Source organism: Microcaecilia unicolor, chromosome 9 (genome assembly GCF_901765095.1).
Source record: "Microcaecilia unicolor chromosome 9, aMicUni1.1, whole genome shotgun sequence".
NCBI lineage: Eukaryota > Metazoa > Chordata > Amphibia > Gymnophiona > Siphonopidae > Microcaecilia > Microcaecilia unicolor.
The window spans coordinates 7,834,549-7,860,948 of record NC_044039.1 but is presented as its reverse complement, the minus strand read 5'-3'; the positions used below and the strand labels follow the sequence as shown (position 1 = coordinate 7,860,948).

The window sequence follows — 26,400 nt, the reverse complement described above, 5'->3', positions numbered from 1 at the left end:
TGTTTTTATATAGCAATACCTTTATTGTCATCATAAGCAAACATAAAGGCATATAGAGCAGCACTGCAAGTACTGGAACACTGATAAATACATTTTAAACCCCGCCCCATCCCCTCCTAACGGAGAGAATGCTATTGTTTTGTTCTGACCAACATGGCGGCTAGCTCCGCCCACCGTCTTCAGCCCAGGCACTGGGCCAGATATGCTCCTGTCATTACACCTCCTTAGCAGGCGCGGAAGCAGGGGGGTGAAGGCGGGACGGAAGAGGAGGGTGCCGCGATTGGTTGAGAGAGTGGGCGGGTTGGCCCCTGAGGCGGTTTGCGCCAGTCGAATGGCTGAGAGCGGGGAGGGACGAAGGAGTGTCCACGCAGGCGCAGAGAGCGGGGGAAGGCGGGGTGGCGTCTGGCGTGGGTTTTTGCTAAGGAAACGGCTGTTGTTTACGGCAGTCGGGTCGCCTTTGTGTTTCTGCGCTTTTACCGTTATCCATTGAAGCTCAGTCGCTGCCGTGATGCCGACGCGCTGCAAGGTTGGTGAGGCCGTTCCCGGGCGAGTGGCTGCTCCTGGGGGTGTAGGACGAACGCCCCCAGCCTGCGCGCGAGGGGCGTAGCCAGACCTCACAGTGGGAGGGGGCCAGAGACCCAGAGGTTGGGGGGCACATTTTGAGTGCCCCCCCACTGCCTCGCTCCCTCACAAACAAATACCTTTGCTGGGGGAGGGGGGTCCCCCCACCCCCCACTGAAGCCTTCCTCAGCGCAGTCTCTAGCGCAGCCTGCCCCCTGCTCGTCTTTCTTCTTGCTCCTCCTGTGTACGCTGATGCTCAGCGGTCTCCGGCGCAGCCGCGTTCGCTGTCTGCCCCCCCCGCTCTTCTTTCTTCTTGCTCCTCCTGTGTCCGCTGATGCTCAGCGGTCTCCGGCGCAGCCGCGTTCGCTGTCTGCCCCCCCCGCTCTTCTTTCTTCTTGCTCCTCCTGTGTACGCTGATGCTCAGCGGTCTCCGGCGCAGCCGCGTTCGCTGTCTGCCCCCCCCGCTCTTCTTTCTACTTGCTCCTCCTGTGTACGCTGATGCTCAGCGGTCTCCGGCGCAGCCGCGTTCGCTGTCTGCCCCCCCCCGCTCTTCTTTCTTCTTGCTCCTCCTGTGTACGCTGATGCTCAGCGGTCTCCGGCGCAGCCGCGTTCGCTGTCTGCCCCCCCCCGCTCTTCTTTCTTCTTGCTCCTCCTGTGTACGCTGATGCTCAGCGGTCTCCGGCGCAGCCGCGTTCGCTGTCTGCCCCCCCCGCTCTTCTTTCTTCTTGCTCCTCCTGTGTACGCTGATGCTCAGCGGTCTCCGGCGCAGCCGCGTTCGCTGTCTGCCCCCCCCGCTCTTCTTTCTTCTTGCTCCTCCTGTGTACGCTGATGCTCAGCGGTCTCCGGCGCAGCCGCGTTCGCTGTCTGCCCCCCCCGCTCTTCTTTCTTCTTGCTCCTCCTGTGTACGCTGATGCTCAGCGGTCTCCGGCGCAGCCGCGTTCGCTGTCTGCCCCCCCCGCTCTTCTTTCTTCTTGCTCCTCCTGTGTACGCTGATGCTCAGCGGTCTCTGGCGCAGCCGCGTTCGCTGCCTGCCCTCCCCGCTCTTCTTCTTGCTCCTCCTGTGTACGCTGATGCTCAGCGGTCTCCGGCGCAGCCGCGTTCGCTGCCTGCCCCCTGCTCGTCTTTCTTCTTGCTCCTCTTGTGCACGCTGACTGAGCAAGAAGAAAGAAGAGCAGGGGGCAGGCAGCGAACACGGCTGCGCCAGAGACCGCGCTGAAGAAGGCTTCGGCTGGTGGGAGTTGGGGATCCCCCAGCCAAACCAGGGGCCCGGATGAAATTTGCGGGGGCCCCCGTGGCCCCCATAGCTATGCCCCTGCCTGGTGGTCCCTCGGGGTCTGCCTGCCACTGCAGTCGCCGCTTTCTCCTGTCCAGCTTTACATCCACACATTGTCCTGTTTTGATGTTAGCAAGACTCTTTCCACAATGCTTCAGCAGCGAATAGCAGCATGTAGTCGTGCCCAGTCTACCATGTCTCACCCCCCCTGCCCCCCCCCAACTCAAAAGGAATTGAGTACTTAGGGGCCATTCTGTTCCTCACCTCCAAAGCCACTGGTCTCACAGAGACGAACAATGTGTTGCTCCTACTTTGCAGGACACAATGTTGGCAGTCTTTCCTGGCCTTTACCTGCAAGTGTTTGCTTTTCTGTCTCTTGCAGCGATTAAGTGAATATGGCAGAAACTACAAGTGGAAGACCTCAAAGAGGTCAGAGCACCGCAGACCAGCCTCTCCCTTGCAAAAGTGCCCATCTGCTGGACTTCGATCGGATCAGTTGGGTGAGCTCTGATACTTAAGATCTTGCCCAAGCACTGACTTCAGTAGGTCTTTCAGATGAGAAATGAATACTTCACGTCATCTGCAAAGAGAAGGGTAGTTGTGTACCTTAGCTCTTGCACATAATTGAAAAAGTAGGGAAGGTGACCTAACTGAATAATTTGCTTTACACTTTGCCTGCACATTGTCTACGTTTTGGAGATCTGAAAATTAACTTTCACTGAATACGGACAGATTTATCTATAGGGTTATGAGTTGGCTCCTGATTTGCCTGTCCGAGCTAATCTGTCAGTTAAAATGTTCTATTACGTATTGTATCCACATTTCCAGGAATAACATGTATAGAATGTTTGTACGTTTGGGAAGCTTGCCAGGTGCCCTTGGCCTGGATTGGCCGCTGTCGTGGACAGGATGCTGGGCTCGATGGACCCTTGGTCTTTTCCCAGTGTGGCATTACTTATGTACTTATGTAAGTAGTATACTATGCCATACTTTGTATTATTCAAATATTTTTTTACTGCTCTAATTGTCTATTGCTCATGTTTGATTTATTTTTATTGTACACCGCCTTGAGTGAATTCCTTCAAAAAGGTGGTAAATAAATCCATCATTGCATATGCAGGGATTGGAAGTTCTCCTCACCTGTTTCCATTCCCTGAGAAAAGCAAGACCACAGGTCCTTGCATGCAATGAGGTAAAGTCAACAGGGATGCCATACAATACAAATTGCCTCTCCCTGGACACAGTCAAAGAGCTTACTTAATATTGAGGTGCTTGGCACCCAAACTAGTTGCAATGTCTGTTGAGCAAATTGGTTGCCAGGTAACAGCCCTATTTACTTAAGATGTAAAACATGTTTGCAAACATTGAAAATTTGGCATAAAGAAAATTAGTGCTATTATATATTTAACATTGTACTCTCTTTGATGAAAGGTGAAGCAATGGTTTCCATTATGAGTAGATAACTGAGGCAGTGTGACACGTCATAATGGTGTATCTGTTGGAAATTAATTATCCTTTAAGTATGTCAAACCTCCCCCCCTCCATGCAGTCATTCTTAATTCCTCATTCCTGAAGATATTATGGAAAGAAAAAGGTTAATTGCATTTCATATTCTAGTTATTGGTAACACAGTCAATATAATTGTTTTGCCTGTGGCATTTTGAAGCCTTTTTCTAATAAGTGATTTTTGTTCAGATCTATCATTCAAAAGGTTGTCAAAGTGATTGTACCTGCTTGTTGATACGGGAGTGTGATCTAGGATTGCCTGAATTCAGTACATGTCCTGCATGGTTCACGTTATTGGTGAGACGAAGCTGTACTATGACATCTGTTGTTGACTTAGCTGTGCAAGCTCGGATTTGGAAAAGCCACATGAAATCTATAATTAAAATCCATGAGGTAGTAGTTTGGCCTGTACTAGGTCAGCCATACAGGAGAATTGGTGAACAGCCTGCCCAACAGATTGTGGTAATAATAAAATGTTCCTTTATAGTGAAAATGCTGTTTTTCAAAGATATAACTGATTAGGTCTGTGGTGGAACGGAGGGATGTAGTTCATTCCAGTACAGACTTTATAATCTGTTGATTTTTGATGGGGAGAGACTTGGGGGGGCCCTTTTACTAGTGGTAGAGGTAATGCATGTGCCAAATCGGCTCTACCGCCAGGGTAGCATGGGCACCTGGTGGTAATTCCGAAGTTGGCACACATTGAGGCATATTTTCAAAGCACTTAACCTTCCAAAGTTCCATAGAAGGCTAAGTGCTTTGAAAATATGCCTCATTGTTTCCTCTGGTAGAAAATATAATTTTTTATTTTCTACCGTGGGGGGGGGGGGGGGGGGGGGGGAAATTCCCAGTAGTAATCGGCAGTGTGGCCACATGAGCACACGCTGCTTGATTACCGCACGAGTAGCGTGTGAGCACTTTTAGGTTAGTGGCTGGCAGTAAATAGCTCCATGCTACTTTTGATTTTACTTCACAGCCGTTTACTGCCCCCATTAAAAAAAACTTTTTTCCCAGCTGCGGTAAAAAAAAATGGCCGAGCACCAATTTCACTTGTGCACTCAACTGCAGGCCACTTTGAGGCTTATTTTCAAAGCACTTAGCCTCCCAAAGTTCCATAGAAACATATGGAACTTAGCCTCCCAAAGTGCTTTGAAAATATGCCTCTTTGTCTGTGTATTTGCATATGATAGAACAACTTTCTTATAACCAGCACTGCACATCTCATTGAGCATATATATGTATTTTTAAAACAGGAATTACAAAAGAACCAAACTTCATTTCAAAGAGAAGAGTTCCTTATTACAAAACACAGATTTCAAAGTCCTTTGAATGGAAAGGAGAGAATAACGCAGAAAAGAACTCAAGTATACCACCAGAATCCATAAAATTGCCAGTGGCACAGCACAGAGTTCGGGAGAACCAAGAAAACATTCCGACACCAGATGCACCCAGACTACTCCAAAAAACTCGTGCCCGTTCTGAAGACTCAAGAGTAAAATATGTTCAGGAAACTCCAGTGACCGATGGGGAAAAATTGCCGCCTTGTTCGGTAGTGGAGCAGAAAGAAGCAGATGCTGCTTCCAAAACAGACTTGGAAAAAGAAAATGGAGTAAGGATCTTTTAAATGCTATTTTTTTTTTTTTTTAGTATTATCTCAAATATTTCATGAATCTTGTTTCTTAAAATGTAATTGATTTTATGATTCAACAATTTTTTATTGATGGCACATGTAAAATGCATGTTGTCGCATGTAGCACATTTAACAATACAAACAGTGCACTTAAGAGCCACAATGCTCATTATAAGCATACTAAATATGAAACGCCATCAAAGTTTTATTAATCACCCTCTTATGCTCCCCCCACCCTCCCCCCTTCCACTGTTATCCATGTATGAACAGAAAAGAAAGGGAGGGGGGGAAGGGGCAAAATGTAATTGATTTTATAATCAGCTGCTACATGCATTTGTTTTCCTCATTACTCCTTGTAAGGTGGAGAAAAAAATTTGCATTTTGGAACACAATATATATTTGTAGCTGTATTGAGGGAGGGTGATTTTCAGACAGCCAATTAAATACATGTAGATCTCTGTACTAGTTCTTCTGAGTCTTACCAGGGGCGTAGCCAGACAGCAGATTTTGGGTGGGCCTAGTCAAGAAGTGGGTGGGCACCAAGTGTTCTCCCCCTCCCCCCCCCCAATGCAATGGGCCAGTATCAGCAGCTTAGAAAGCACCATCAGGGGGAGGTCTTCAGCTGGCAGAGCTTGGGATCCCCACTAGCTAGCATTAAATATTTGCTGCTGTTGGGTGGGCCTGAGTCCTAAGTGAATGGGCCCCGGACCACCCAGGCCCACCTGTGGCTACACCACTGCTTAGTGCTGCAGCTTCCTTCAGACAGTCGTGTGGAAAGACAGGTACAAATGCTCACTTGCTTTAGCAACGTTCTTTTGCCTCTTTTCAACACACATCCTCCCAGAAAATGTATTGCACAGGACTTCTGATATTGACAACCTCTGAATATCTAGGGAGTGAGTTTTGATTCCTCCTCCCCAGCATGAATGTGCAAAGCTAAGCTGCTTGCTTTGTCTCCCTTAAAACATTCTTTAGAGTAAGTGGAGCCTGTCTTGCGTGGATGCTCTTTTCCATCCATGTCTTCACCCCCCCCCCCCCAAAAAAAAAACAAAAAAAACAAAACAAAAACAAAACCTTGAATCTGCAGTATTGCTTTGCCAGGGAAATAATGCATGTTAGTTGAAGTAGTCCTTTCTGATTGTGGCTTGCAATAAAAGGAGGTAGGTCAGTAGGCACTCCTGTGATGTGTTCATTATGTTCTGTACCTGAACCCCTCTATATTCCTGGAGGCGCTGAGGGGCAGGGTAAATAGGAAAGAAGGAAGTTTGCAGAGAGACAGAAGGTTAGAAGAGGGAACATGGCACAAACACAAACTCTCTCTCGTCTCCCACATACCAGTGATTCTCATTGAAGTCTTTGGGATGCACCTGGATGATCAGGTTTACAGGGTATCCACAATGAATATACATGAGAGACTTGAATGTATGCAGATCTGTTTCTTGTATGTTCATTGTAGAGATGCTGAAAGCTGACTGGTTGTGTCCTGAAAACTGGGTGCAGAACCCCTGCTTGCTATAAAAACATGTTGGGAAGTAAGCATTCTGTCCATGGCCTGCCTTTGAAAAGCTGACCTCATTTACTAAGCCGTGCTAAGTACTGGATCAAACCTGCCAGCCTGCAGACACATTGTTTTTTTTTTTTCCTTTTTGATCCCGTAGTTACTATTTTTAGATAAATAGAAAGCATAAAACTGATTAGAAATATTCTGCTTTTGTGTTGCCAGCTTCACAGAGTTCTGAAGAAGAAGGCAGGTTTGCAAGTTGCACCTTTAAACAGCTTGGCTAGAAACTCTGAATACAAAAGACAATTTATATGGAAAAACCCCTTACAAAACTCTCCAGTGCTGGCAGCTGAACAGGTAATTTCAGAGCATCTGGAAGTGTTGCTTGTAGACACCACCAGGAACCACAGAGGGAGGAGTATTTCCAAAGCAGTTAGACTTAGTAACATAGTAAATGATGGCAGAAAAAGACCTGCATGGTCCATCCAGTCTGCCCAACAAGATAACTCATATTTGCTGCTTTTTGTGTATACCCTACTTTGATTTGTACCTGTGCTCTTCAGGGCACAGACCGTATAAGTCTGCCCAGCACTATCCCCGCCTCCCAACCACCAGCCCCACCTCCCAACCACCGGCTCTGGCACAGGCACAGACCGTATAAGTCTGCCCAGCACTATCCTCACCTCCCCACCACCAGCCCCGCCTCCCACCACCGGCTCTGGCACAGACCGTACAAGTCTGTCCTGCACTATCCCCACCTCCCGATCTTGACTAAGCTCCTGAGGATCCATTCCTTCGGCACAGGATTCCTTTATGCTTATCCCACGCATGTTTGAATTCCGTTACCGTTTTCATTTCCACCACCTCCCGCGGGAGGGCATTCCAAGCATCCACTACTCTCTCCGTGAAAAAATACTTCCTGACATTTTTCTTGAGTCTGACCCCCACATGGAGGTGTATTTTCAAAACACTTATTTACAAACTTGTATAGTAACCTATGGAACTTTGTAAGTCCGAGCTTTGAAAATGAGCCTCATGGGGTCCTATTTTCCAGCAAATGTGCAAATCGCCATAAAAATTAAATAGGCAATAATCATTCTACCCATGTTGGTACAAACCCTGCAGGTACATTTTACTCTTGGGTTTGTACCAATAATTCAGAGCAAAATCACACTGTTAATTTTTCTGTGGACATTAAACAAAGAAGCTACCTTGCTTTCTCTATGGGTAACTTCCCTTCAGAAACTATGTTTAAAGTGTGATAAGATTTGGCTGTTAACCTATAGTAACTGCAAAATTAATACATGCAGTAAGTGTGAAGCCACTGTTACCCGCTGAGAATGTTCCCAGCATTTTGCCGTTCAGTTCATGTGGGGTAAATAACTTCTTTTTTTTTTTTTTTTTGTGCTTTTTCTCTTGTGTAACTTCTTACATGACAGCTGGAAGGCACAGTCCTTGCCCGTTCTCTACCCTGCTCCGTATTGGTTGTTTATGTGGAAATTACTGTGCTTTTAACTAAAGCACCATGTTAGCTGTTAGCATACATTAACTGCAGTGTTATCAGCTAAATGCAGCTCAGTAAATAGGTTTCTATGTGTGTGGTGCATCCTGCCTATGGGAATGTGGACAAAATTACCTGGATTGAGATGGGTCAGTTTCCAAAGGGAAGGGAATTTAGCTCCAACCTTTCAGTAATAGTTCAAGGTGAGTTAAGTTCAGGTACGTTCTTTTCCTGCCCCCAGAGGGCTTACAATCTGCTTTTATACTTGAGGAAACGAAAGGTTCAGTGACTTGCTCAGGATCACAAGGAGCAATGATGGAATTTGAACCTGGCTTTCCTGGTTCTCAGCCTGCTGCTCTTCCACTCCTTTAAGTGGGTTACACTTTTTGTTTTGTTTAAAAAAATTTTTTATTTATCATTTTACTTAATTACATTCACATTTATCACATAAATGTAAGGAAATACAGAATTTAATATAAAGGAAAAAGAAAACATTTTCTCTCATCAATATTATAATAATTGTCCACAATTGGGGGATCCAAGATCAGGAAAACAATCTCAAAGAAAATAAGAAAAACACAAAATGGTTAATCTTACAATTCATATTTTGAGGGAGGAAGGTTAATCAGTAATTGCAGCCGGTATGGTGGTAACTAAAGGAAGTTGATGCAGAGGGTTCTTCATCTGTTCTTTTAACTCCACAAATTCTTGTAATTTCTTGGGTTCAACAAATAAGTAATAAGGAAATAAAACTCTTACAAGGGAATCGCTCTAGGAAGGTCCCACCTAGGGCAATGATTCCTGGCTTAAAAGCCAAGACTTCACACCTCCCAGTCTGCGATTCCCTTGATATGTCAGGAAATATATGCATCTTTGAACCCAAAAAACTATCAACCATGTATCAGAAATACAATTTCAAAATATTGTTCCTATCTAAATCAAAGATGAAAGTCACTAATAATATAACTCTTATCTATAGGGTATTTTAGGAAAATTTATCATTCAAGTTATTTTTCCTTAATTGGTTCTCCAGAAATTCCAGTTTTTTTTACAAGAAACATGACTGTCCTTCATTACCAGATTAACTGATTTTCGTAGAGAAACGGGTTACAAGTTTTTACATAATTCACCTAAACAATGTTTCACCTGTTGAAATGGCTTTAAATATTTTCTTATATGTATACAAAACATATTTGAATGTTTCTTAAATGCAAATCATGTGAAGATTAAACAACTTCACTTTATTTAGTCAATATATAAACTGTGATAAGTAAAAATTGATTTGCCTCTCATATGATTTTTGGTTTAAGTAATGGGTGATTTTCTAAAAATTAAATAGGATCTGACCAGAAGAACAAGAGATTGTTATTCAATCCTAGAATCTTTCAAACATCTTTTTCCCTGCCAATAATAATAAAAAAAAACCCAAACCCTCCAGTGGATTAGCGAAGACTGAGTCTTTTTAAACGCATTAAAATCCCATCTAAAGTGGGACAGTGGTCTGAGTTAAGAAGTTGGTAATAATGGAGTATGTTTATCCAGTAGTTTGCCTGAATTCTTAAGCTTTCAGTTTGCTTTTGGCTTTGAGTCGCCACAATAGAGCATTTCAGATGCCTGTGCACAGAAAATTCAAAGTTGTAGTGCAGGTAGATGTACCTCTGATTTGCAGGCAAGGGGCACAGTAAATCAGGATTAGATTTAGGCCTTATTGGAGTGAAAAGTTCAGATTTTCCAAACCAGTTACCTATGTATTGTAGTTGGTGCAGAGTCCATGGGATAAAGTACATGCTGATTTGTATTCATTTGGGTAGTTTAGAAAATTGCCTTTTGAAGGATTAATAGTTAAAGTAACTTTCTGGGACGTAGAGGTTCAAATGCCCTTCTTCCATGATCTTGGGCAAATCATTTCACCCTTCACTGTCTTAGTATATATTTAACATTAGATTTACTAATGTGCATTAATCGGATGTCCTTATTGTCTATGCTAGACCAGTCCAGATGAGTGGTTTATGTACTTCTGCCAGCAGATGGAGCCAGAGAAAGAGCTCAGAGGTGACTTTGCGCTCCCTTATAGGGACTGATGCTGCCTTCAGTTCCTCAGCCTTGTTGCTCCAGTGGATGATGCAGTAACTACGAGTGGGCTGTTGTCAGGAAGAGGCTGTAGGACCAGGTTCCCATTAGAGCCAAGACAGAATATGGGGGATGCTCTGGGCAGCAGTCCTTTGGGGCTGATTCTTCCTCCCGTCTGGGGAATGGACACCACTAGAATGTAGTGATACTAAGGCAACATAGCAAAGATACTTGGAGGCGTATTTTCAAGTGCTTTGAAAATGAGCCCCTTAGTGCCAGGTGATACAATTTTCAGTGTTGTGAAAGAGAACCACATGCCAAATTTATGCTACAGTTTGAAGCTTCTACGAGTTAAGTTTTTGGGGCAGGGTTGGCGTTACATGGGAATTCAAACAGGACAGTTGCCCTGAGCCACAAGCCTGCCTAAATTTGAAGGAAATACAGCTTGCTGGTGAGCTTTAAAGCCCCCTTTTAAAATTTCTGCCTAGGGCCCCAGCGTGTATTAATGATCCTGTTTTGGGGAGATGTTTTCATTTGATGGATCTGTGTTTTTAGTTTTCTTTAGTCATCTTCCTCCACAAGAGATTGGGGTGAAGACAAGCACACAGCTGTCATAGAGGGCAGAGGCTTAGCTTCTGGGACATAGTCATAGAAGCTCTCGCAGTACTCTTCCGCATGGGATGGGAAGTAAATTATGCAAGACCTCTATTTGGCACCTGAGTTAGTCTGATGGTCAGTCCTCCCTTTCAAGCCTCACAGTGTAGTTTTTCTTTAGGTCTTGGGGCAGAGGTTGGTGTGCTTGGATGATTTTAAAGAAAAGGATATGCAGTGGCGTTCCTAGCCTCGACGACACCTGGGGCGGATCGTCGATGCGCCCCCCCCCCCCCCCCCGGCGAAATGACACCCCCCCCAGGTGCACGCCGCTGGGGGGGGGGGGTGCCGCGGCACGCGCCTGTCGGCTGCGAGTTCGAATCGCTACGCTAAATTCTCTCGTTCGCTGCAGCTCCCTCCGCCCCCCCCCCCCAATCATCCTAGAGCACTCTGGTCGGTGGTGTCCCATTAGGACTGTCATTGAGTGCTTAAGGTAGTTGTACTTTGCGCAGCTGTGGAGGTCACTTTTTTTTTTTTTTTTGTTACATTTGTACCCCACACTTTCCCACTCATGGCAGGCTCAATGCGGCTTACATGGGGCAATGGAGAGTTAAGTGACTTGCCCAGAGTCACAAGGAGCTGCCTGTGCCGGGAATCGAACTCAGTTCCTCAGGACCAAAGTCCACCACCCTAACCACTAGGCCACTCCTCCACTCCTCTCTTACTGAAACTGGCCTTTTTCTGTGTCCTAGAAAGTGGGCTCAATCAGTTCTGTGTGGAGCCTCCTGGTTTAATGTTTTCATTTTTTATTTAATGGCTTAACTCTGAAAGGTTAATAGTAATAATAATAGCTTATTTTTTGTACATTTATTTTAAGGTTATTTACAGCAAGCCTAGACCCGTTACCCCATTTAAAGCTGATGTAGTTAATAGTGAAACGGAATATAGGAGTCAGTTTAAAGGTTCACCTCCAGTGAAGGGACCAAAACTGAGAAGAAACTATGATGAGATCTCCCAGTATGAACCTGAAAATATTTCCCCTGAAGAGAAGGTAATTTTCTGTTTTGCTTTGTAAAATAGCTTGTTTAGAGTTCCACCTGTCTTAGCTTTTGTGCAAGTGTGTGTGTATATATATATGTTTGTGTATATATAGATAATCACCCTATTCATGATTTTATAAAGCTCTGTCATAGCCTCTCTCTCTGTCTTCTCCAAGCTGAAGATCCCATGCTTTGCCTTTCTTTGTAGGGGTGCTGTTTGATCCCTTTTGGTTGTCCTTCTTTTAGCCATTTCTATCTAGTTCAGCTATGTTTGCTTTGAGAGAGGATGACCAGAGTTGCATATAGTGTATGGTCCTTACTGCACATGGACAAGGAGGTATTATAATCTCTGTTTATTTTCCATTGTTTTCCTAATAATGTGTTACTTTTTTGACTGCCACATCCACTTATTAAGCTGAGCATTTCAACGTCAGCAGTGACTTTAAGAGCCTTTTCAGTACAGTAGCAGCAGGTGCCTTTCCAACCCATCACCTGCACTTGTGTGTCATGTCTGGCTGACTGACGGATGATCTGATCCTGGATGGCCTGTGCTGTGAGAGTCGGCCTATGGCTGACTGACGGATGATCTGATCCTGGATGGCCTGTGCTGTGAGAGTCGGCCTATGGCTGACTGACGGATGATCTGATCCTGGATGGCCTGTGCTGTGAGAGTCGGCCTATGGCTGACTGACGGATGATCTGATCCTGGATGGCCTGTGCTGTGAGAGTCGGCCTATGGCTGACTGACGGATGATCTGATCCTGGATGGCCTGTGCTGTGAGAGTCGGCCTATGGCTGACTGACGGATGATCTGATCCTGGATGGCCTGTGCTGTGAGAGTCGGCCTATGGCTGGCTGACGGATGATCTGATCCTGGATGGCCTGTGCTGTGAGAGTCGGCCTATGGCTGGCTGACGGATGATCTGATCCTGGATGGCCTGTGCTGTGAGAGTCGGCCTATGGCTGACTGACGGATGATCTGATCCTGGATGGCCTGTGCTGTGAGAGTCGGCCTATGGCTGGCTGACGGATGATCTGATCCTGGATGGCCTGTGCTGTGAGAGTCGGCCTATGGCTGGCTGACGGATGATCTGATCCTGGATGGCCTGTGCTGTGAGAGTCGGCCTATGGCTGGCTGACGGATGATCTGATCCTGGATGGCCTGTGCTGTGAGAGTCGGCCTATGTTAATTTTTGAATCAGTTTTCAGTATCTCTAGTACTTTTTAATCAATAATCTTTACATACGTCTATATTTAAGAATAACTAACTTTTCCCCAGTTTGATAATTCTGAAAATGTATTTGTCGCATTTGTATCCCACATTTTCCCACCTATTTGCAGGCTCAATGTGGCTTACATCTTGCCGGTCAAGGCGGTTGCCTACACCGGTATGGAAACAGATACAATTTGATGTTGGGGTTGGGTAAAAATAATATGTTCAGGTGCCTAGGGATCAAGGATAGGAGGTAATATGTAGCGTCCAGTGCAGCTTATGGTTTGCTGTGTTGCAGATTGGAGGCATCTAGGTTAGATTGGTGGAGAATGCTTTCCTGAACAGGTAGGTCTTTAATGATTTCCTGAAGTCTAAATGGTCGTAAATTGATTTTACAGTCTTTGGGAGTATATTCCATAATTGTGTGCTTATGTAAGAGAAGTTTGATGCATAGGTTAGTTTGTATTTGAGATCTTTGCAGCTCGGGTAGTGGAGATTTAAGTAGGTGCGTGATGCTCTAGTTCTGTTTCTGTCTGGAATGCTGATCAGGTCGACCATGTATCCTGGGGTTTCACCATAGATAATCTTGTGGACCAAGGTGCAGATTTTGAAGGTGATACATTCTTTGCATTGTATTGCATTTAATGGCAATAATTTCATAGCTAGCAAGCTAGTTAACTGATTAATCGGATGTTGTGAACTTTATCCCCCACTGAGCAGCTAAACGTAACTGATTACTTTCACTATGCAGGTATATTTAGCTGCCACAAAACTGTTTTTTGGGAAGTGGGCTTGAGTTGGTGACCATATATTGAATTTCCCAACGTAGATGTCCATTTCTTCCTGCATGAAACACCTGCAGATACAGCAGAAGCAAAGTACCTGTGTAGAGACATAGAAACATGATGGCGGATAAGAGCCAAATGGCTCATCCAGTCTGCCCGTCCACAGCAACCACAATCTCCTCCTTTCTCTAAGAGGTCCGATGTGCTTGTCCCACGCATTCTTAAATTCAGACACAGTCCTCATCTCCACCACCTCCACCGGGAGGCGATTCCACAAGTCCACCTCCCTTTGTAGGTGGTGGTGACAAATTTCAAAGTGAACGGACCCGTGTGATTTACCTTTTGAAAGTTTGCTGTGAGTTATGCAGGTACACGGATTTTCTTACTCTGATCTTGACAGTAGAATGATACTATGAAAAGAATTCATGAAGTTTCAACCTTTTTCATTTTTCTTAATGTGAACGCTAAGCAAAAACTGCTACTCTTAATTTTGTTTAATTTATCTGTGAATTAGAAGAAAGAGAGCATAGCCTTAAAGTCTGGGGAAGGTTCACCAAGGCAAGACCAATCGGAAACGGAACAGAAACAAGCTAATCAAAGAAAGGCAATGAGGCAAAGATATCTTCAGAGGCGTCTCTTTCCACATCAGGGCTATGGGTACGTACACGCTTCAGTGGTGTGATGCTACAGTAGTAGTAGATTGTACTGCAAGAGAATTGCCCGTAGATATATTCCAACCTGAGAGATGGATTAAATGTGGAACTTATATGCTTACTAGCAAAAAAGGCCCGTTTCTTTGAGAGATGAAACGGGCGCTAGCAAGGTTTTTGTGTCCAGTGACCGTCCTGTTCCCCGGTCCCCCCTGCAGGCACCCATGGCCAGGGACCCAGCTGTCCCCCAACCCCCCTCCAGGCAGGCACCTGTCCGCTGCTGTCGCTGGCGCTCCATCCCTCGGCCCCCCCCCTGCAGCCACCCATGGCCAGGGATCCAGCTGTCCCCCAACCCCCCCTGTAGGCAGGCACCTGTCCGCTGCTGTCGCTCCATCCCCTGGCCCCCCCTGCAGCCACCCATGGGCAGGGATCCAGCTGTACTCCAACCCCCCCTCCAGGGACCTGTCCGCTGCTGTTGTTGGCGCTCCGCGATGCGGTGTGCATGTGCATGTGAAAAATGGCCAGCGAGGGGCAGGGGGAGATGGCGTTTCGTGGAGTATGTTTGCTCCGCCCTCGTCGTCATCACGTTGTGACGCGAGGGCGGGGCACACACTCTTGGGCAAACCGGATATCTCGCCCCCTTCACACTTCCGGCTGGAGGCTTCATAGAACGTTGGTGTTGTCTTTTATATAGAGAGATTTACTCATCTCGCCCCCTTCACACTTCCGGCTGGAGGCTTCATAGAATGTTGGTGTTGTCTTTTATATAGAGAGATTTACTCAGAATGGTAGCGAGCCAAAGATAACAATCGATTACTTACGTGTGCTGAAGCTATGGCTGGCAACTGAGATACATAACTGGTCTTTTATATGTCATCCTGTACTATGTTACTGTTTAATCTGAGGGCACCAGCGTCTAATGAAAAGGCAAGGCTGGTCTGGCTACTGGAAAGTAACTTGTTCAGTTCTAAATTGTTTTATGGTCTGTCACTTTCCTGGCATGTTTCTGTTACGGGTTTACTTTTGTCCTTTCTTGTTTTTAAGGCCTCTCTTTCTGTCACATGCACTTTTTAGACCTCTGTTTCCTTTCCATGTATTCCTTTTCCATCTGATCTCTCCTCTTCCTTTTATTTGCTCATCCTTCCTTTACTCTGTGTCTCCTGCCTCTTCCTCCCCCAGTTGTGCCCATCTCTGGGAAAAGGTGACTAAAGTCGTTAGAAGCGGAAATTGAGATTTTAACAAATTCTGTTAGCGCAAACAGTTTGTTACGCAACAATCCAAACACCATCCTTTTTATGTGAAAAAATAAAGTTACAGGAGCTCTCCAACATGTAACCTTTTCAGGCTGCTTATGGACCCATGACATGAAAAATCGGCCATTCTCAACATTTTGGATCCCCTACTTTAGTCACGTTTTCTCAGAGACAGTCAATTGTCTTGCGTGATGGTTCTCTTTGATTTATCTTCCATCTTCTAGTCCCTTCTGTCCCGATCTGATCTCTAATCTATCCTTGGTCCTTGCCATTAAATACACAATCTTTTTCTGAGTTTGAGCTGGCTTTTCCATTTATTCATTTGTTCATTTATGGTCTGGAGGTTGATTTTAACCGAGTTGGTCATTTTTATATTTATAAATAGAGAAAAGCCATTGTGCAGCAGATTTGACGATGGGGAGAAGCTAGTACAGTACAGAAAAGAATTCTTTTTTTTTCCAGTTACGATTTTAGAGTATGCTCTATGTTAAAACTACTTCTGGTCTACAAGAAAAAAAACAAAACCTGTACTCTGCATTTGTGATTTTGCTACTTTTTTTTCTTTGAAAAGGGTATGTGAAACATAAGGGCTGATTTTCAGCCTATCCTGGGAACTAGCAGACCTACCAACTTTCCTGGTTGGCCAGTGCTATGGAAATCATTTTTACCTGCATGTGTCGTAGGTGTAGGAGATGTGGGGGTGGCCTGAGGGAGATGCAGAGGGGTAGGGGCCGACAAAAAGGGCCTTGTGTGAGAGACAGTTGCTCGTTGGTAGGGCTGGGCCCTACTCATGGGGTAAATCGGCAACAAGCAGGCACAAGAATTCCCAAATGAAATTGCCACATTGCTTTTGCTGCCTTGGCCTAGACCTACCCCCAGAAATCTCTTCCCATGGAGAGAGAGAACAATTTTTAAAGCCCCCCCCCCCCCCCCCCCCCTAGAAAAGGACAGAGCCTGTTCTGTAGCATTGAGCTGGAGTTAGCACCAACCTTTTTTTCCTTATTCCACAACTGTCTCAAATAAGGGTAGTGACCAGGATAGCTACATAGGTAAAGACAGACTTTGTTCAGTTAAGATTAGTTTGCCACATTCAAATATCCCTTTTTCTTCTGCTTTTGCAATGATGGGTCCATATTCAGCTGGACGGTGAGTGTTTGTTAAAGGGTTTTGGAGCTGCAAGCCTTTGTGCAGAGATATATTTTTGTATTTTACTGAGGTGGGGATTACCTATCTTTCTTGCCTAAGGTGGTTTCACCATGTCATTGTAAATCAGGAAATTTCCCTGCCTTCTTTTTTGGAGAGAAGTGTGTGTGAGGAGGATTACAGAACTTCTCATGTCCTGGATGTATGCAGGATGCTCTGCTGTTGTTCGGAAGCTATGAATCAGTTTCTTTAGTTTGACAGATACTGCCCTCTTCAGTGGTCAGCAGTAAGGGGAAACTGCTTCTAAGGTTGATGATAGCAAGGTGGCTTAAGGAGACAATAAAATCAGTATACATTATCTCTGTACTCCAGGGGTTAAAAGCACATTCTGATGACCTCATGGATAGAAATTCATTCATTTTTGAGGCATTATAGATTGAGTGAGGCATTTGGGGCTGGTGTCCTTGGAACATGTCTTTTCTCTCTCACTGAGTCTAAGCGGTGCTTTGATACATCCTATTCATCTGGACTGATTTAGTGGGCGATTAGCAGGTAAGACTGAAGTTTTTAACCTTACTTCCTTTCCTTGAGTCCTATCAGACCAGTCCAGAGTCCCACCTGGCTTATGGTCTTGTTCATGTTAGCTGCCTTGTGCATTCTGCTTGTTCTGGTTGCTTAGTTCAGTGTTTGGGAGGTTCTCTGCGTTGGCCCCCTTCTCCCTGGTGGGAGGGTTATGAGGGAGGTCTTTTTTTTTTTTTTTTCTTTGCTTCAGATTAAAAAAAACATACAAACTGAGGAGTGTGTGACTGCTCAGTGCACTGTACAGGGCAGGGTGTACAAATGTGTGTTCTCTGTCTCCATCTGCTGGTAGGTGGGGCAGAACCCATTAATTTGGACTGGCCTGGAAGGACTCGAGGAAAGAAAATTTAACAGGTAAGATCAAATTTTGCCATAGTGTACCCTTTCTTCTATACATCATCCTTTAAGATTTATCTTTTAATCCATTTGTGAGAATCATTACTTAAGAGGCCAGTTTCTGCCTCCTTCCAGGTACTGTTTGCCAATAGTATTACATTCATTAGAAGATTTATGGACTGTTTCAGATCTGAGGGACTAGCCCTTTTTGTACTGTAATGCTTTCTGTATTCTCTTTAACACAGATGTTGGCTAAATGGTAGGTTTAAAACAAAACTAAAAATGATGCTAGAACTGGATTTGAAATTTTTTTTTTTTGCTGCTTATTTTGTAGGAAGGTGAAAACAGAATACACAGCAAACTTTATGTCCCCTGTTCTTTATAAGTATAGAGATGGTGCTTGGGTCCATTCCAAACACATGAAAGCAGAGGTGCGTATTCAATATTGTTCAGATTCTGTACATTTTTTAAAATGTATATGAATCTGAGGTTAATCAGGAACTAAATAGCGTACTGCACACACAGGTTACATTTGTTGAAATATGTGACCATATCTGGAAAAAGGTGACTAAAATCTCCTGAAACAAAAAATACGATTTTAATAATTTCTGTTAGAGCAAACAATTTGTAATACAACGGCCCAAACCCCATCCTTTTGTGTGAAAAAAAAAATAAAAAAGTTATAGAAGTTCAAACATGTAACTTTATCCTAATATTTGAGTAGAGAGGTGTGGTAGCCGTGTTAGTTCACTCTTAAAGGTTATCAATAGAAATCAAACAAAATAAAACATGGAAAAGAAAATAAGATGATACCTTTTTTATTGGACATAACTTAATACATTTCTTGATTAGCTTTCGAAGGTTGCCCTTCTTCGTCAGATCGGAAATAAGCAAATGTGCTAGCTGACAGTGTATATAAGTGAAAACATTCAAGCATTACTATGACAGTCTGACAGGGTGGGAGGATGGGGGTGGGTAGGAGGTATGCATGGGGACATCAAAGCATATCATTGATATTCTAACAGGATGGGTGTGGATAGGTGAGAGGAGGGTAATAAACAGAGAAATAAACAGAGAAATACAGCTTTATGGTTTATAATGGGTTAGAAAACCCAGATCCTTATTAAGTCCTGTTTGTTGGGTGTCAAAATATTCAATCATTCTTATTTCAAAGGTCTTAAGTTCCTGTATTGTTTTAAAATTACCTTTCAGTATTCTTACTGTGAAATCACTGGTGCAGTGTTCTGGTCTTGTAAAGTGTTGGCCCACAGGGGTGGGGGCTTGACTGGCACCGGCTATTTTCATGTGATGTCTGTGCAGATTGAATCTTGTCTTAAGCATCTGGCCTGTTTCTCCAATATAGCATCCTTCGTTACAATTTTTACACTGAATGATATATACCACATTGGAAGATGAGCATGTAAAATAGCCCTTTATGTTGAATATTTTTCCTTTGTGAATGACTGTGGGGTCTTGTGAAATGTTTTGGCATAGTTTGTAGCTGGATGTGTTACAGGGAAACGTGCCCTTTTCTTTTTCCGTCTGTGTTGGGAGTTTACTTCTGATCAGCGTGTGTTTTAAGTTTGGTGGCTGTCGGAAGGCCAGCACTGGTGGGGATGGGAATATCTCTTTCAGTAATTCATCTTCCTGGAGTAGTGGCTGTAGGTCTCTTATGATTTTCCTCAGTTTCTCCAGCTCTGGGTTTTGTGTCACTACAAGGGGAATTCTGTCTGTGGCTTTTTTTTTCTTTGTACTGTAGCAGGTTTTCCCTGGGTGTTATGAGGGAGGAGGCAATATTCTTGGATATTATTTTGGGGTTGTAGCCTTTCTGTTTGAAGGATGCAGTCAGGGTTTCAAGGTGTCTGTCTCTATCCTCTGGGTCTGAGCAGATATGGTGGTATCTTGTGTCTTGGCTGTAAATAATGGATCTTTTTGTATGTGAAGGGTGGAATATTTGGAACTCTTTTGTTTTAAAATTAGAAGATCTGAATAGCTATGATAATTTTCGGAAATATTTGAAGACTATTCTTATCTAATTAGTTGGTACAATTGTGATTCCTGAGGTTTGTCTCGGTTCATTGCTCTTTTACTTCATTGTAAACCGCCTAGAACTTATAGGTTAGGCAGTCTAGAAATTCAATGTAATGTAGCATGAAAAATTGACCATTCCCAACATTTTGGGTCTGAAGCTATAATTATCTTTTCCCAGAGACGGTCACATACATTCTTTGTTCATATATCGGATACAACGTGGCATGAAGTCTAACATTTTGTACAATGGGGGATAATTGTATAAAGCATTAACTCATGTAAAGCATGGCTCTTATAAAACGATGTGGGTATACATGTGTAAATGTAGGCACTAGGCAACCTGGCACTTAATTTTTATTTGATACACCTGCAGGTGTAAAGCAGTTGGCATCAGCATTTTAGATAGCGTCATTCCAGTTTGACACCATTAGGTCTACTGCGTCGTTACAGGTTCAGATTGAGTATCCTTGAGGTCTCGGAGGAGTGGCCTAGTGGTTAGGGTGGTGGACTTTGGTCCTGGGGAACTGAGTTCGATTCCCACTTCAGGCACAGGCAGCTCCTTGTGACTCTGGGCAAGTCACTTAACCCTCCATTGCCCCATGTAAGCCGCATTGAGCCTGCCATGAGTGGGAAAGTGCAGGGTACAAATGTAACAAAAATAAAATACATACTATTGGAGATTCTACATGGAATGTTGCTACTGTTGGAGATTCTACATGGAATGTTGCTACTGTTGGAGATTCTACATGGAATGTTGCTATTCCACTAGCAACATTCCATGTAGAAGACTGCGCAGGCTTCTGTTTCTGTGAGTCTGACGTCCTGCACGTACGTGCAGGACGTCAGACTCACAGAAGCAGAAGCCTGCGCGGCCACATTGGTGATCTGCAAGGGCCGACTTCTACATGGAATGTTGCTAGTGGAATAGCAACATTCCATGTAGAATCTCAAATAGTAGCAACAGTGGAGGAGTGGCCTAGTGGTTAGGGTGGTGGACTTTGGTCCTGGGGAACTGAGTTCGATTTCCACTTCAGGCACAGGCAGCTCCTTGTGACTCTGGGCAAGTCACTTAACCCTCCATTGCCCCATGTAAGCCGCATTGAGCCTGCCATGAGTGGGAAAGCGCGGGGTACAAATGTAACTAAAAAACAAAAAACCTATCCACAGTTGTTCTCCTTATCCAAAATGAAGCAAAGCATGATAACATGTCCAACCCCGGTAGATTACAAAGTTATAGATTTTACAGTTAAACTACAGTGAGCCACACTCAGAAGGCAGCAGGTGTTATTGTGCTTCTCCATTACTAGGAGGGTAGTATATTTAGCAACCAGGAACAAATTTCACAGTTAAGTACATAAGTAATGCCACACTGGGAAAAGACCAGGGGTCCATCGAGCCCAGCATCCTGTCCACGACAGCGGCCAATCCAGGCCAACGGCACCTGGCGAGCTTCCCAAACGTACAAACATTCTATACATGTTATTCCTGGAATTGTTCAGTTGCTAGGTATCACCGTTAAGAAACCTGTATGGTTCTGTCGCTAGGTTTCACATCAAATGAAATACATATCTGAATCACCAAGAATCAGCATGTTAGGATAGAGTTACGGCAGCAGTGAAGAACAAGGAAGATGTATGGTGGGGAGAACATGTGGAGTATACCTCGTGGAATTATTTCCATTCCGTCTGTAGGTGTGTGTACTTGTCTTGGTTCTGTGAATGTCTATGACCAGGAGAAGGAAAAAGCAGCAGTTTGAAAGGAGCAGTTCCACAACTGTTGTGTTAGTGGGTCAAAATTTCTGTGCTGCTGAAGGTGCAGCTGCTTCTCCTGTGGACATTAATGTAATATTCTTCTCTCTTCGGGAAAAAAGCAGACAGTTGGTAATCCTAACTTCCTGAGTCCTGAACACTCTGGAACTCATTGCCGGAGAAGGTAGTGACGGCAGCTGGCCTTGCTGAGTTTAAAGGGGGTCTGGACAGATTCCTGAAGGAAAAGTCCATTGATCATTATTAAATTTTGGGTTTTTGCCAGGTTCTTGGGGCCCGGATTGGCTGCTGTTGGAGACAGAATGCTGGGCTTAATGGACCTTTGGTCTTTTCCCAGCGTGGCAGTGCTTATGTACTTATGTACATTTAGTGGAGGAGTGGCCTAGTGGTTAGGGTGGTGGACTTTGGTCCTGAGGAACTGAGTTCGATTCCCGGCACAGGCAGCTCCTTGTGACTCTGGGCAAGTCACTTAACCCTCCATTGCCTGCCACATTGAGCCTGCCATGAGTGGGAAAGCGCGGGGTACAAATGTAACAAAAAAAAAAAAAATGTAATATTCTTCTCTCTTCAGGAAAAAAGCAGACAGTTGGTAATCCTAACTTCCTGAGTCCTGAACACATCTTGCATGTCCCCTAAACATGTGAACACAAAGCCATGGGTAAAACATTGCACACACTTATTGGGCTCTGCCTGTGGATTGCAGGGGTAGTCATGGGGGTGGGGGTAATTTTGGGGGGGTGATAGGGCAGTTGCATGGCGGTAGTTCTTGAAGTCAGTTTGATAGGGCAGTTGCAAGGGATGTTTGGGGGGGGGAGGGGTAGTTTCGTGGGGGGAAGGACTGTTTGAGAGGGGGTGGGGGTTAGAAGAGCAGGGAATTCACTTTTTAAATGACATTGCCCTGTTTTCTAACTTCTGCGTTTCACTCTAAGTTCTATCCTGCAGGAGCTGGAACTCCTTTTCCCATAGAAATGGATTGGGCCATATTTTATGGCGCTCATTTCTGTGGAAGTTTTATTCAGATATGGCCCATTTTCAAACTCTGTGTGATCTTACTGGGTGTTTTTTTTTCTCTCATTCTGTTACATTTTTGGCGGGTTATTTTGCCCCTGGACAGGTGGACATTCTGTCTCCTTTTTGAATAACTCTTTCTAGGTGTGTTGTGTACTGAACCATAGAATGTGAAAATATTGTTCTATGGAAACCACTATAAGGTTTGATATGAACGGTCTTAACAGTAAAGTGAAGTAAAATAAGACAAGTTTTTAAAAAAAATATATTTACAGTGTTGTGATTCAGACTAAGTTGCTAGGACTTTTTTGCCCTTTATTACAGCTGCCTTGATGTAGGATTAGTATCAGTATTTGAATTTTTTATTGGCTTTCTTGGTTCTTAACTGACTGGTATAACCAGTAGACTAATTCACCACTCTAAAATCTCTATAGATACAATTCCAAAGGGTTGGGCTATATTTCTTACACCGTGTGATTTGCCAGTTTTCACCAGGAACTGAACTTCAGATTAATAACAATAAAAAGGTTTAAGCATAGAAGAAACAAATGTAAAACCGACTACTGGCCCAAGAAAGGATAGTGGGCTGATCAGATGGACCTTGGTGGCTTTTATCCACCGTCAGATTCTAGCAAAGACAGGCAGAGAGTAGCTGAGGAAATGGCAGGCTTGCTCAGAACTAGAACGAAAGTCTTGCAGCATTTCCTGTTAACCTTTCATGCACTCGTATGACCGTAAAAGAGAACCCAGACTTTTATGAAATAAGTGAATGAATGCAACTTATTTACTGTTGAGTCCTTAAAATCCATCAGGTGGCAGTGTTTTCTATAAAATGAAGTGGTGGATTCCACTTGATAAGTTCATAGTTCATATATAGAAACTCATGCACTCACCCTATGATATGCTTAAAAAGTACGTAAGTATTGCCATACTGGGAAAGACCAAAGGTCCATCGAGCCCAACAGTGGCCAATCCAGGTCACAGATACCCGGCAAGATCCCAAAAAAGTACAAAACATTTTATACTGCTTATCCCAGAAATAGTGGATTTTCCCCAGGTTCATTTAATAACGATCTATGGACTTTTCCTTTAGGAAGCAGTCCAAACCTTTTTTAAACTCCGCTAAGCTTAACCGCCTTTACCACATTCTCTGGCAACGAATTCCAGAGTTTACACGTTGAGTGAAGAAAAGTTTTCTCCGATTCGTTTTAAATTTACTACATTGTAGCTTCATTGCATGCCCCCTAGTTCTAGTATTTTTGGAAAGCATGAACAGACGCTTCACATCTACCCGTTCAACTCCACGCATTATTTTATAGACCTCTATCATATCTCCCCTCAGCCACCTTTTCTCCAAGCTGAAGAGCCCCAGCAACTTTAGCCTTTCCTCATAGGGAAGTCGTCCCATCCCCTTTATCATTTTCGTTGCCCTTTTCTGCACCTTTTCTAATTTCACTATATCTTTTTTGAGATGCGGTGACCAGAATTGAACACAATATTCGAGGTGCGGTTGCACCAAGGAGCGATACAAAGGCATTATAACATCCTCATTTTTGTTTTCCATTCCTTTCCTAATACCTAACATTCTATTTGCTTTCTTAGCCGCAGCAGCACAATGAGCAGAAGGTTTCAACATATCATCAGCAATGACACCTAGATCCCTTTCTTGGTCGGTGACTCCTAACTTGGAACCTTGCATGACATAGCTATAATTTGGGTTCCTTTTTCCCACGTGCATCACTTTGCACTTGCTCACATTAAACATCATCTGCCATTTAGAAGCCCAGTCTCCCAGTCTCGTAAGGTCCTGTTGTAATTTTTAAACATTATACAAGATACAAGGAGCTATTTTCAGAGCAATTTCTATGGTTAAACAGTGCTTGAACGGCTGCCTGAATATTGCCTGTTCCTTATCATTCTACTAGACTAGTCTGAAGCAATGGGTTGTGCCCCCCCCCCCAGCAGATTGGAGGCAGAGAGATTTAAATAATCTAGTGACATCACTTATAAGGAGTGGTACAGCCTGGAACAGTTTCGTATTTTTCTGCTTCCAGCGGATGATGTAGGTTGGACTGGTGCAGGAGAATAGTAGGATAGGCCTGACTCCCCAGATTGTAGTCTACAAGCTGTAGTTCTGTGCTAAATTCTTTAGCCATGGCTCCTGGGGATTGGTTGACAGACCTTTCCCTAGTTGAGCTCAGAGTGGCTTTGCCTTGCAGGGCCCTGAGTCTCTCCTTTATGGCTCTCCTCCCCCCTCAAGTGCTCTCTATCAAAAACCCGCAACCAACCAACCAAACAAAAAAAAAAAAAAACTCCTTCAGAGTGGCCGCAACACAGCTGGAGGTGCAGGGAAGTTGTGAGATTAGTCTCTCCTGGGCCAGTGATGCTGCTGGGCTGCCAGTGTGAGGTCTGTGGGAGGTGCCGCATGAATACTTCAGTTAGCTACATCCTACTGCCCTCGGTGTGATGGAGACATAGTGAGGCCATGTAGTTCTGAGGGGCCAACAGTGCTAATTTCGAGTTGACCCTCGAGCTCTTGTCAGGGGATCCTAGTGGGGAGCTGTTTTCAGCGGGGATGGCAGCCATCTTGCTGCAAGACTGCGTGGCTCCCATGGTTTCTTAGTTTCTTGCTCCAGTGGATCCTTCAAGTGGGGGTAGGAGTTAGGGGCCCTTCAACTTATGGAGGCCCATGGTGGATTTTGGACCCTGTTTGGTTCAGGCCCTTTCTGAGGGCATCAGACTTGGCCCTAGGGGGTTTCAGGGTTCCTTGAGTATCTGCACATGCTCAAGGTTTCTGCCAACCGTAGTGCACCTTCTCTAGATGCTGACTACTACGTCTGTTCCTTGGTAGAAGGGAGGTAAGATGCTGAATACCTCTGGGTGGTGGGAAAGAGGGATGCTGGAGATCAAGATGGGGGGAAGAGGAGAAATCCTGGAGACCAAGTGCTGGTTGTGCCCCTTAAATTGTACTGTCGTATTTGGCCATCAGTCTGCCTAGTGGACATCTTGGCCCTGCGACCTCTAACTTCACCAGGCGAAGCTGAAAATCAGCTGTAAAAATGCTCAGCTGTTGGGGTTTTTCTTACTCCGCATGTCACTTTCAAAAGTTTTTTTTGTTTAATGTGTGTGTGTGTGCGCATATAACTAACTGACTAGCTATTGTGTAGCATCTTATGGCATTATTTATTTATTGCATTTGTATCCCACATTTTCCCACCTCTTTGCAGGCTCAATGTGGCTTACAATGCATCATAGATAGTGGAAATGAGAAGAGTAGACATTTGGTGTTACAGAGGATTTGGGTTGCATGGTAATGGAATACATAATAGTGAAAACAGAAGGCATTAATTTACATTTAGGGTATGTGTAGGAGTTTCACATGACTTGGTCTTTGTGATAGGTCTTGTCGAAGAGATGGGTCTTTAGTAGTTTCCGGAAGTTGGTCAGTTCATAGACTGCTTTCAGGTTACGTGGCAATGTGTTCCAGAACTGTGCGCTCGTATAAGAAAAGGTTGATGCGTGCATTAATTTGTACTTTAGACCTTTACAGTTGGGGAAATGAAGATTAAGGAATGTGCGAGAAGATCTTATAGCATTCCTGGATGGTAGGTCTATCAAGTCTGACATATAGGCTGGGGCATCGCCATGGATGATCTTATGTACTAGGGTACATACTTTGAACGTGATGCGTTCTTTGAGTGGGAGCCAGTGTAGCTTCTCTCGTAGGGGTTTTGCACTCTCGTATTTTGATTTTCCAAATAGGAGTCTGGCTGGTGTGAGTTTTCTTTTTCTTGCCAATGACCTCCAGATTCATTTATTATTTCAAGAGGAGTGTGTGGTTACGATTGAGAAGGTAAACTTGGTCTTGGTGCTCTTAAGGGGCTAAGGCAGAATATGTTAAATTGTTTTAAAGCCAGAAAGTGTATTTTTAGGTAGTTGAGTGTTTTGCTTTTTGTGCTGATT

General features: G+C 44.3%; 1 protein-coding gene across 4 annotated transcripts in view; it reads left to right on the top strand.

Annotated features, from left to right (window-relative positions):
- The first annotated feature begins 429 nt into the window (after positions 1 to 429).
- The window catches only part of MDM1 (Mdm1 nuclear protein), a 51,227-nt gene continuing 25,256 nt past the window's right edge, over positions 430 to 26,400 (top strand). For 3 of the 4 annotated variants that reach the window (XM_030215428.1, XM_030215429.1, XM_030215427.1), the window contains exons 1-7: positions 430 to 526; positions 2,217 to 2,334; positions 4,594 to 4,949; positions 6,694 to 6,828; positions 11,511 to 11,684; positions 14,186 to 14,328; positions 17,967 to 18,063. In XM_030215428.1, the coding sequence (XP_030071288.1) occupies positions 509 to 526; positions 2,217 to 2,334; positions 4,594 to 4,949; positions 6,694 to 6,828; positions 11,511 to 11,684; positions 14,186 to 14,328; positions 17,967 to 18,063 (1,041 nt within the window). In that variant the 5' untranslated portion in view covers positions 430 to 508. The remainder of the gene's footprint in view (positions 527 to 2,216; positions 2,335 to 4,593; positions 4,950 to 6,693; positions 6,829 to 11,510; positions 11,685 to 14,185; positions 14,329 to 17,966; positions 18,064 to 26,400) is intronic. The other variant, XM_030215430.1, reaches the window with a different exon arrangement.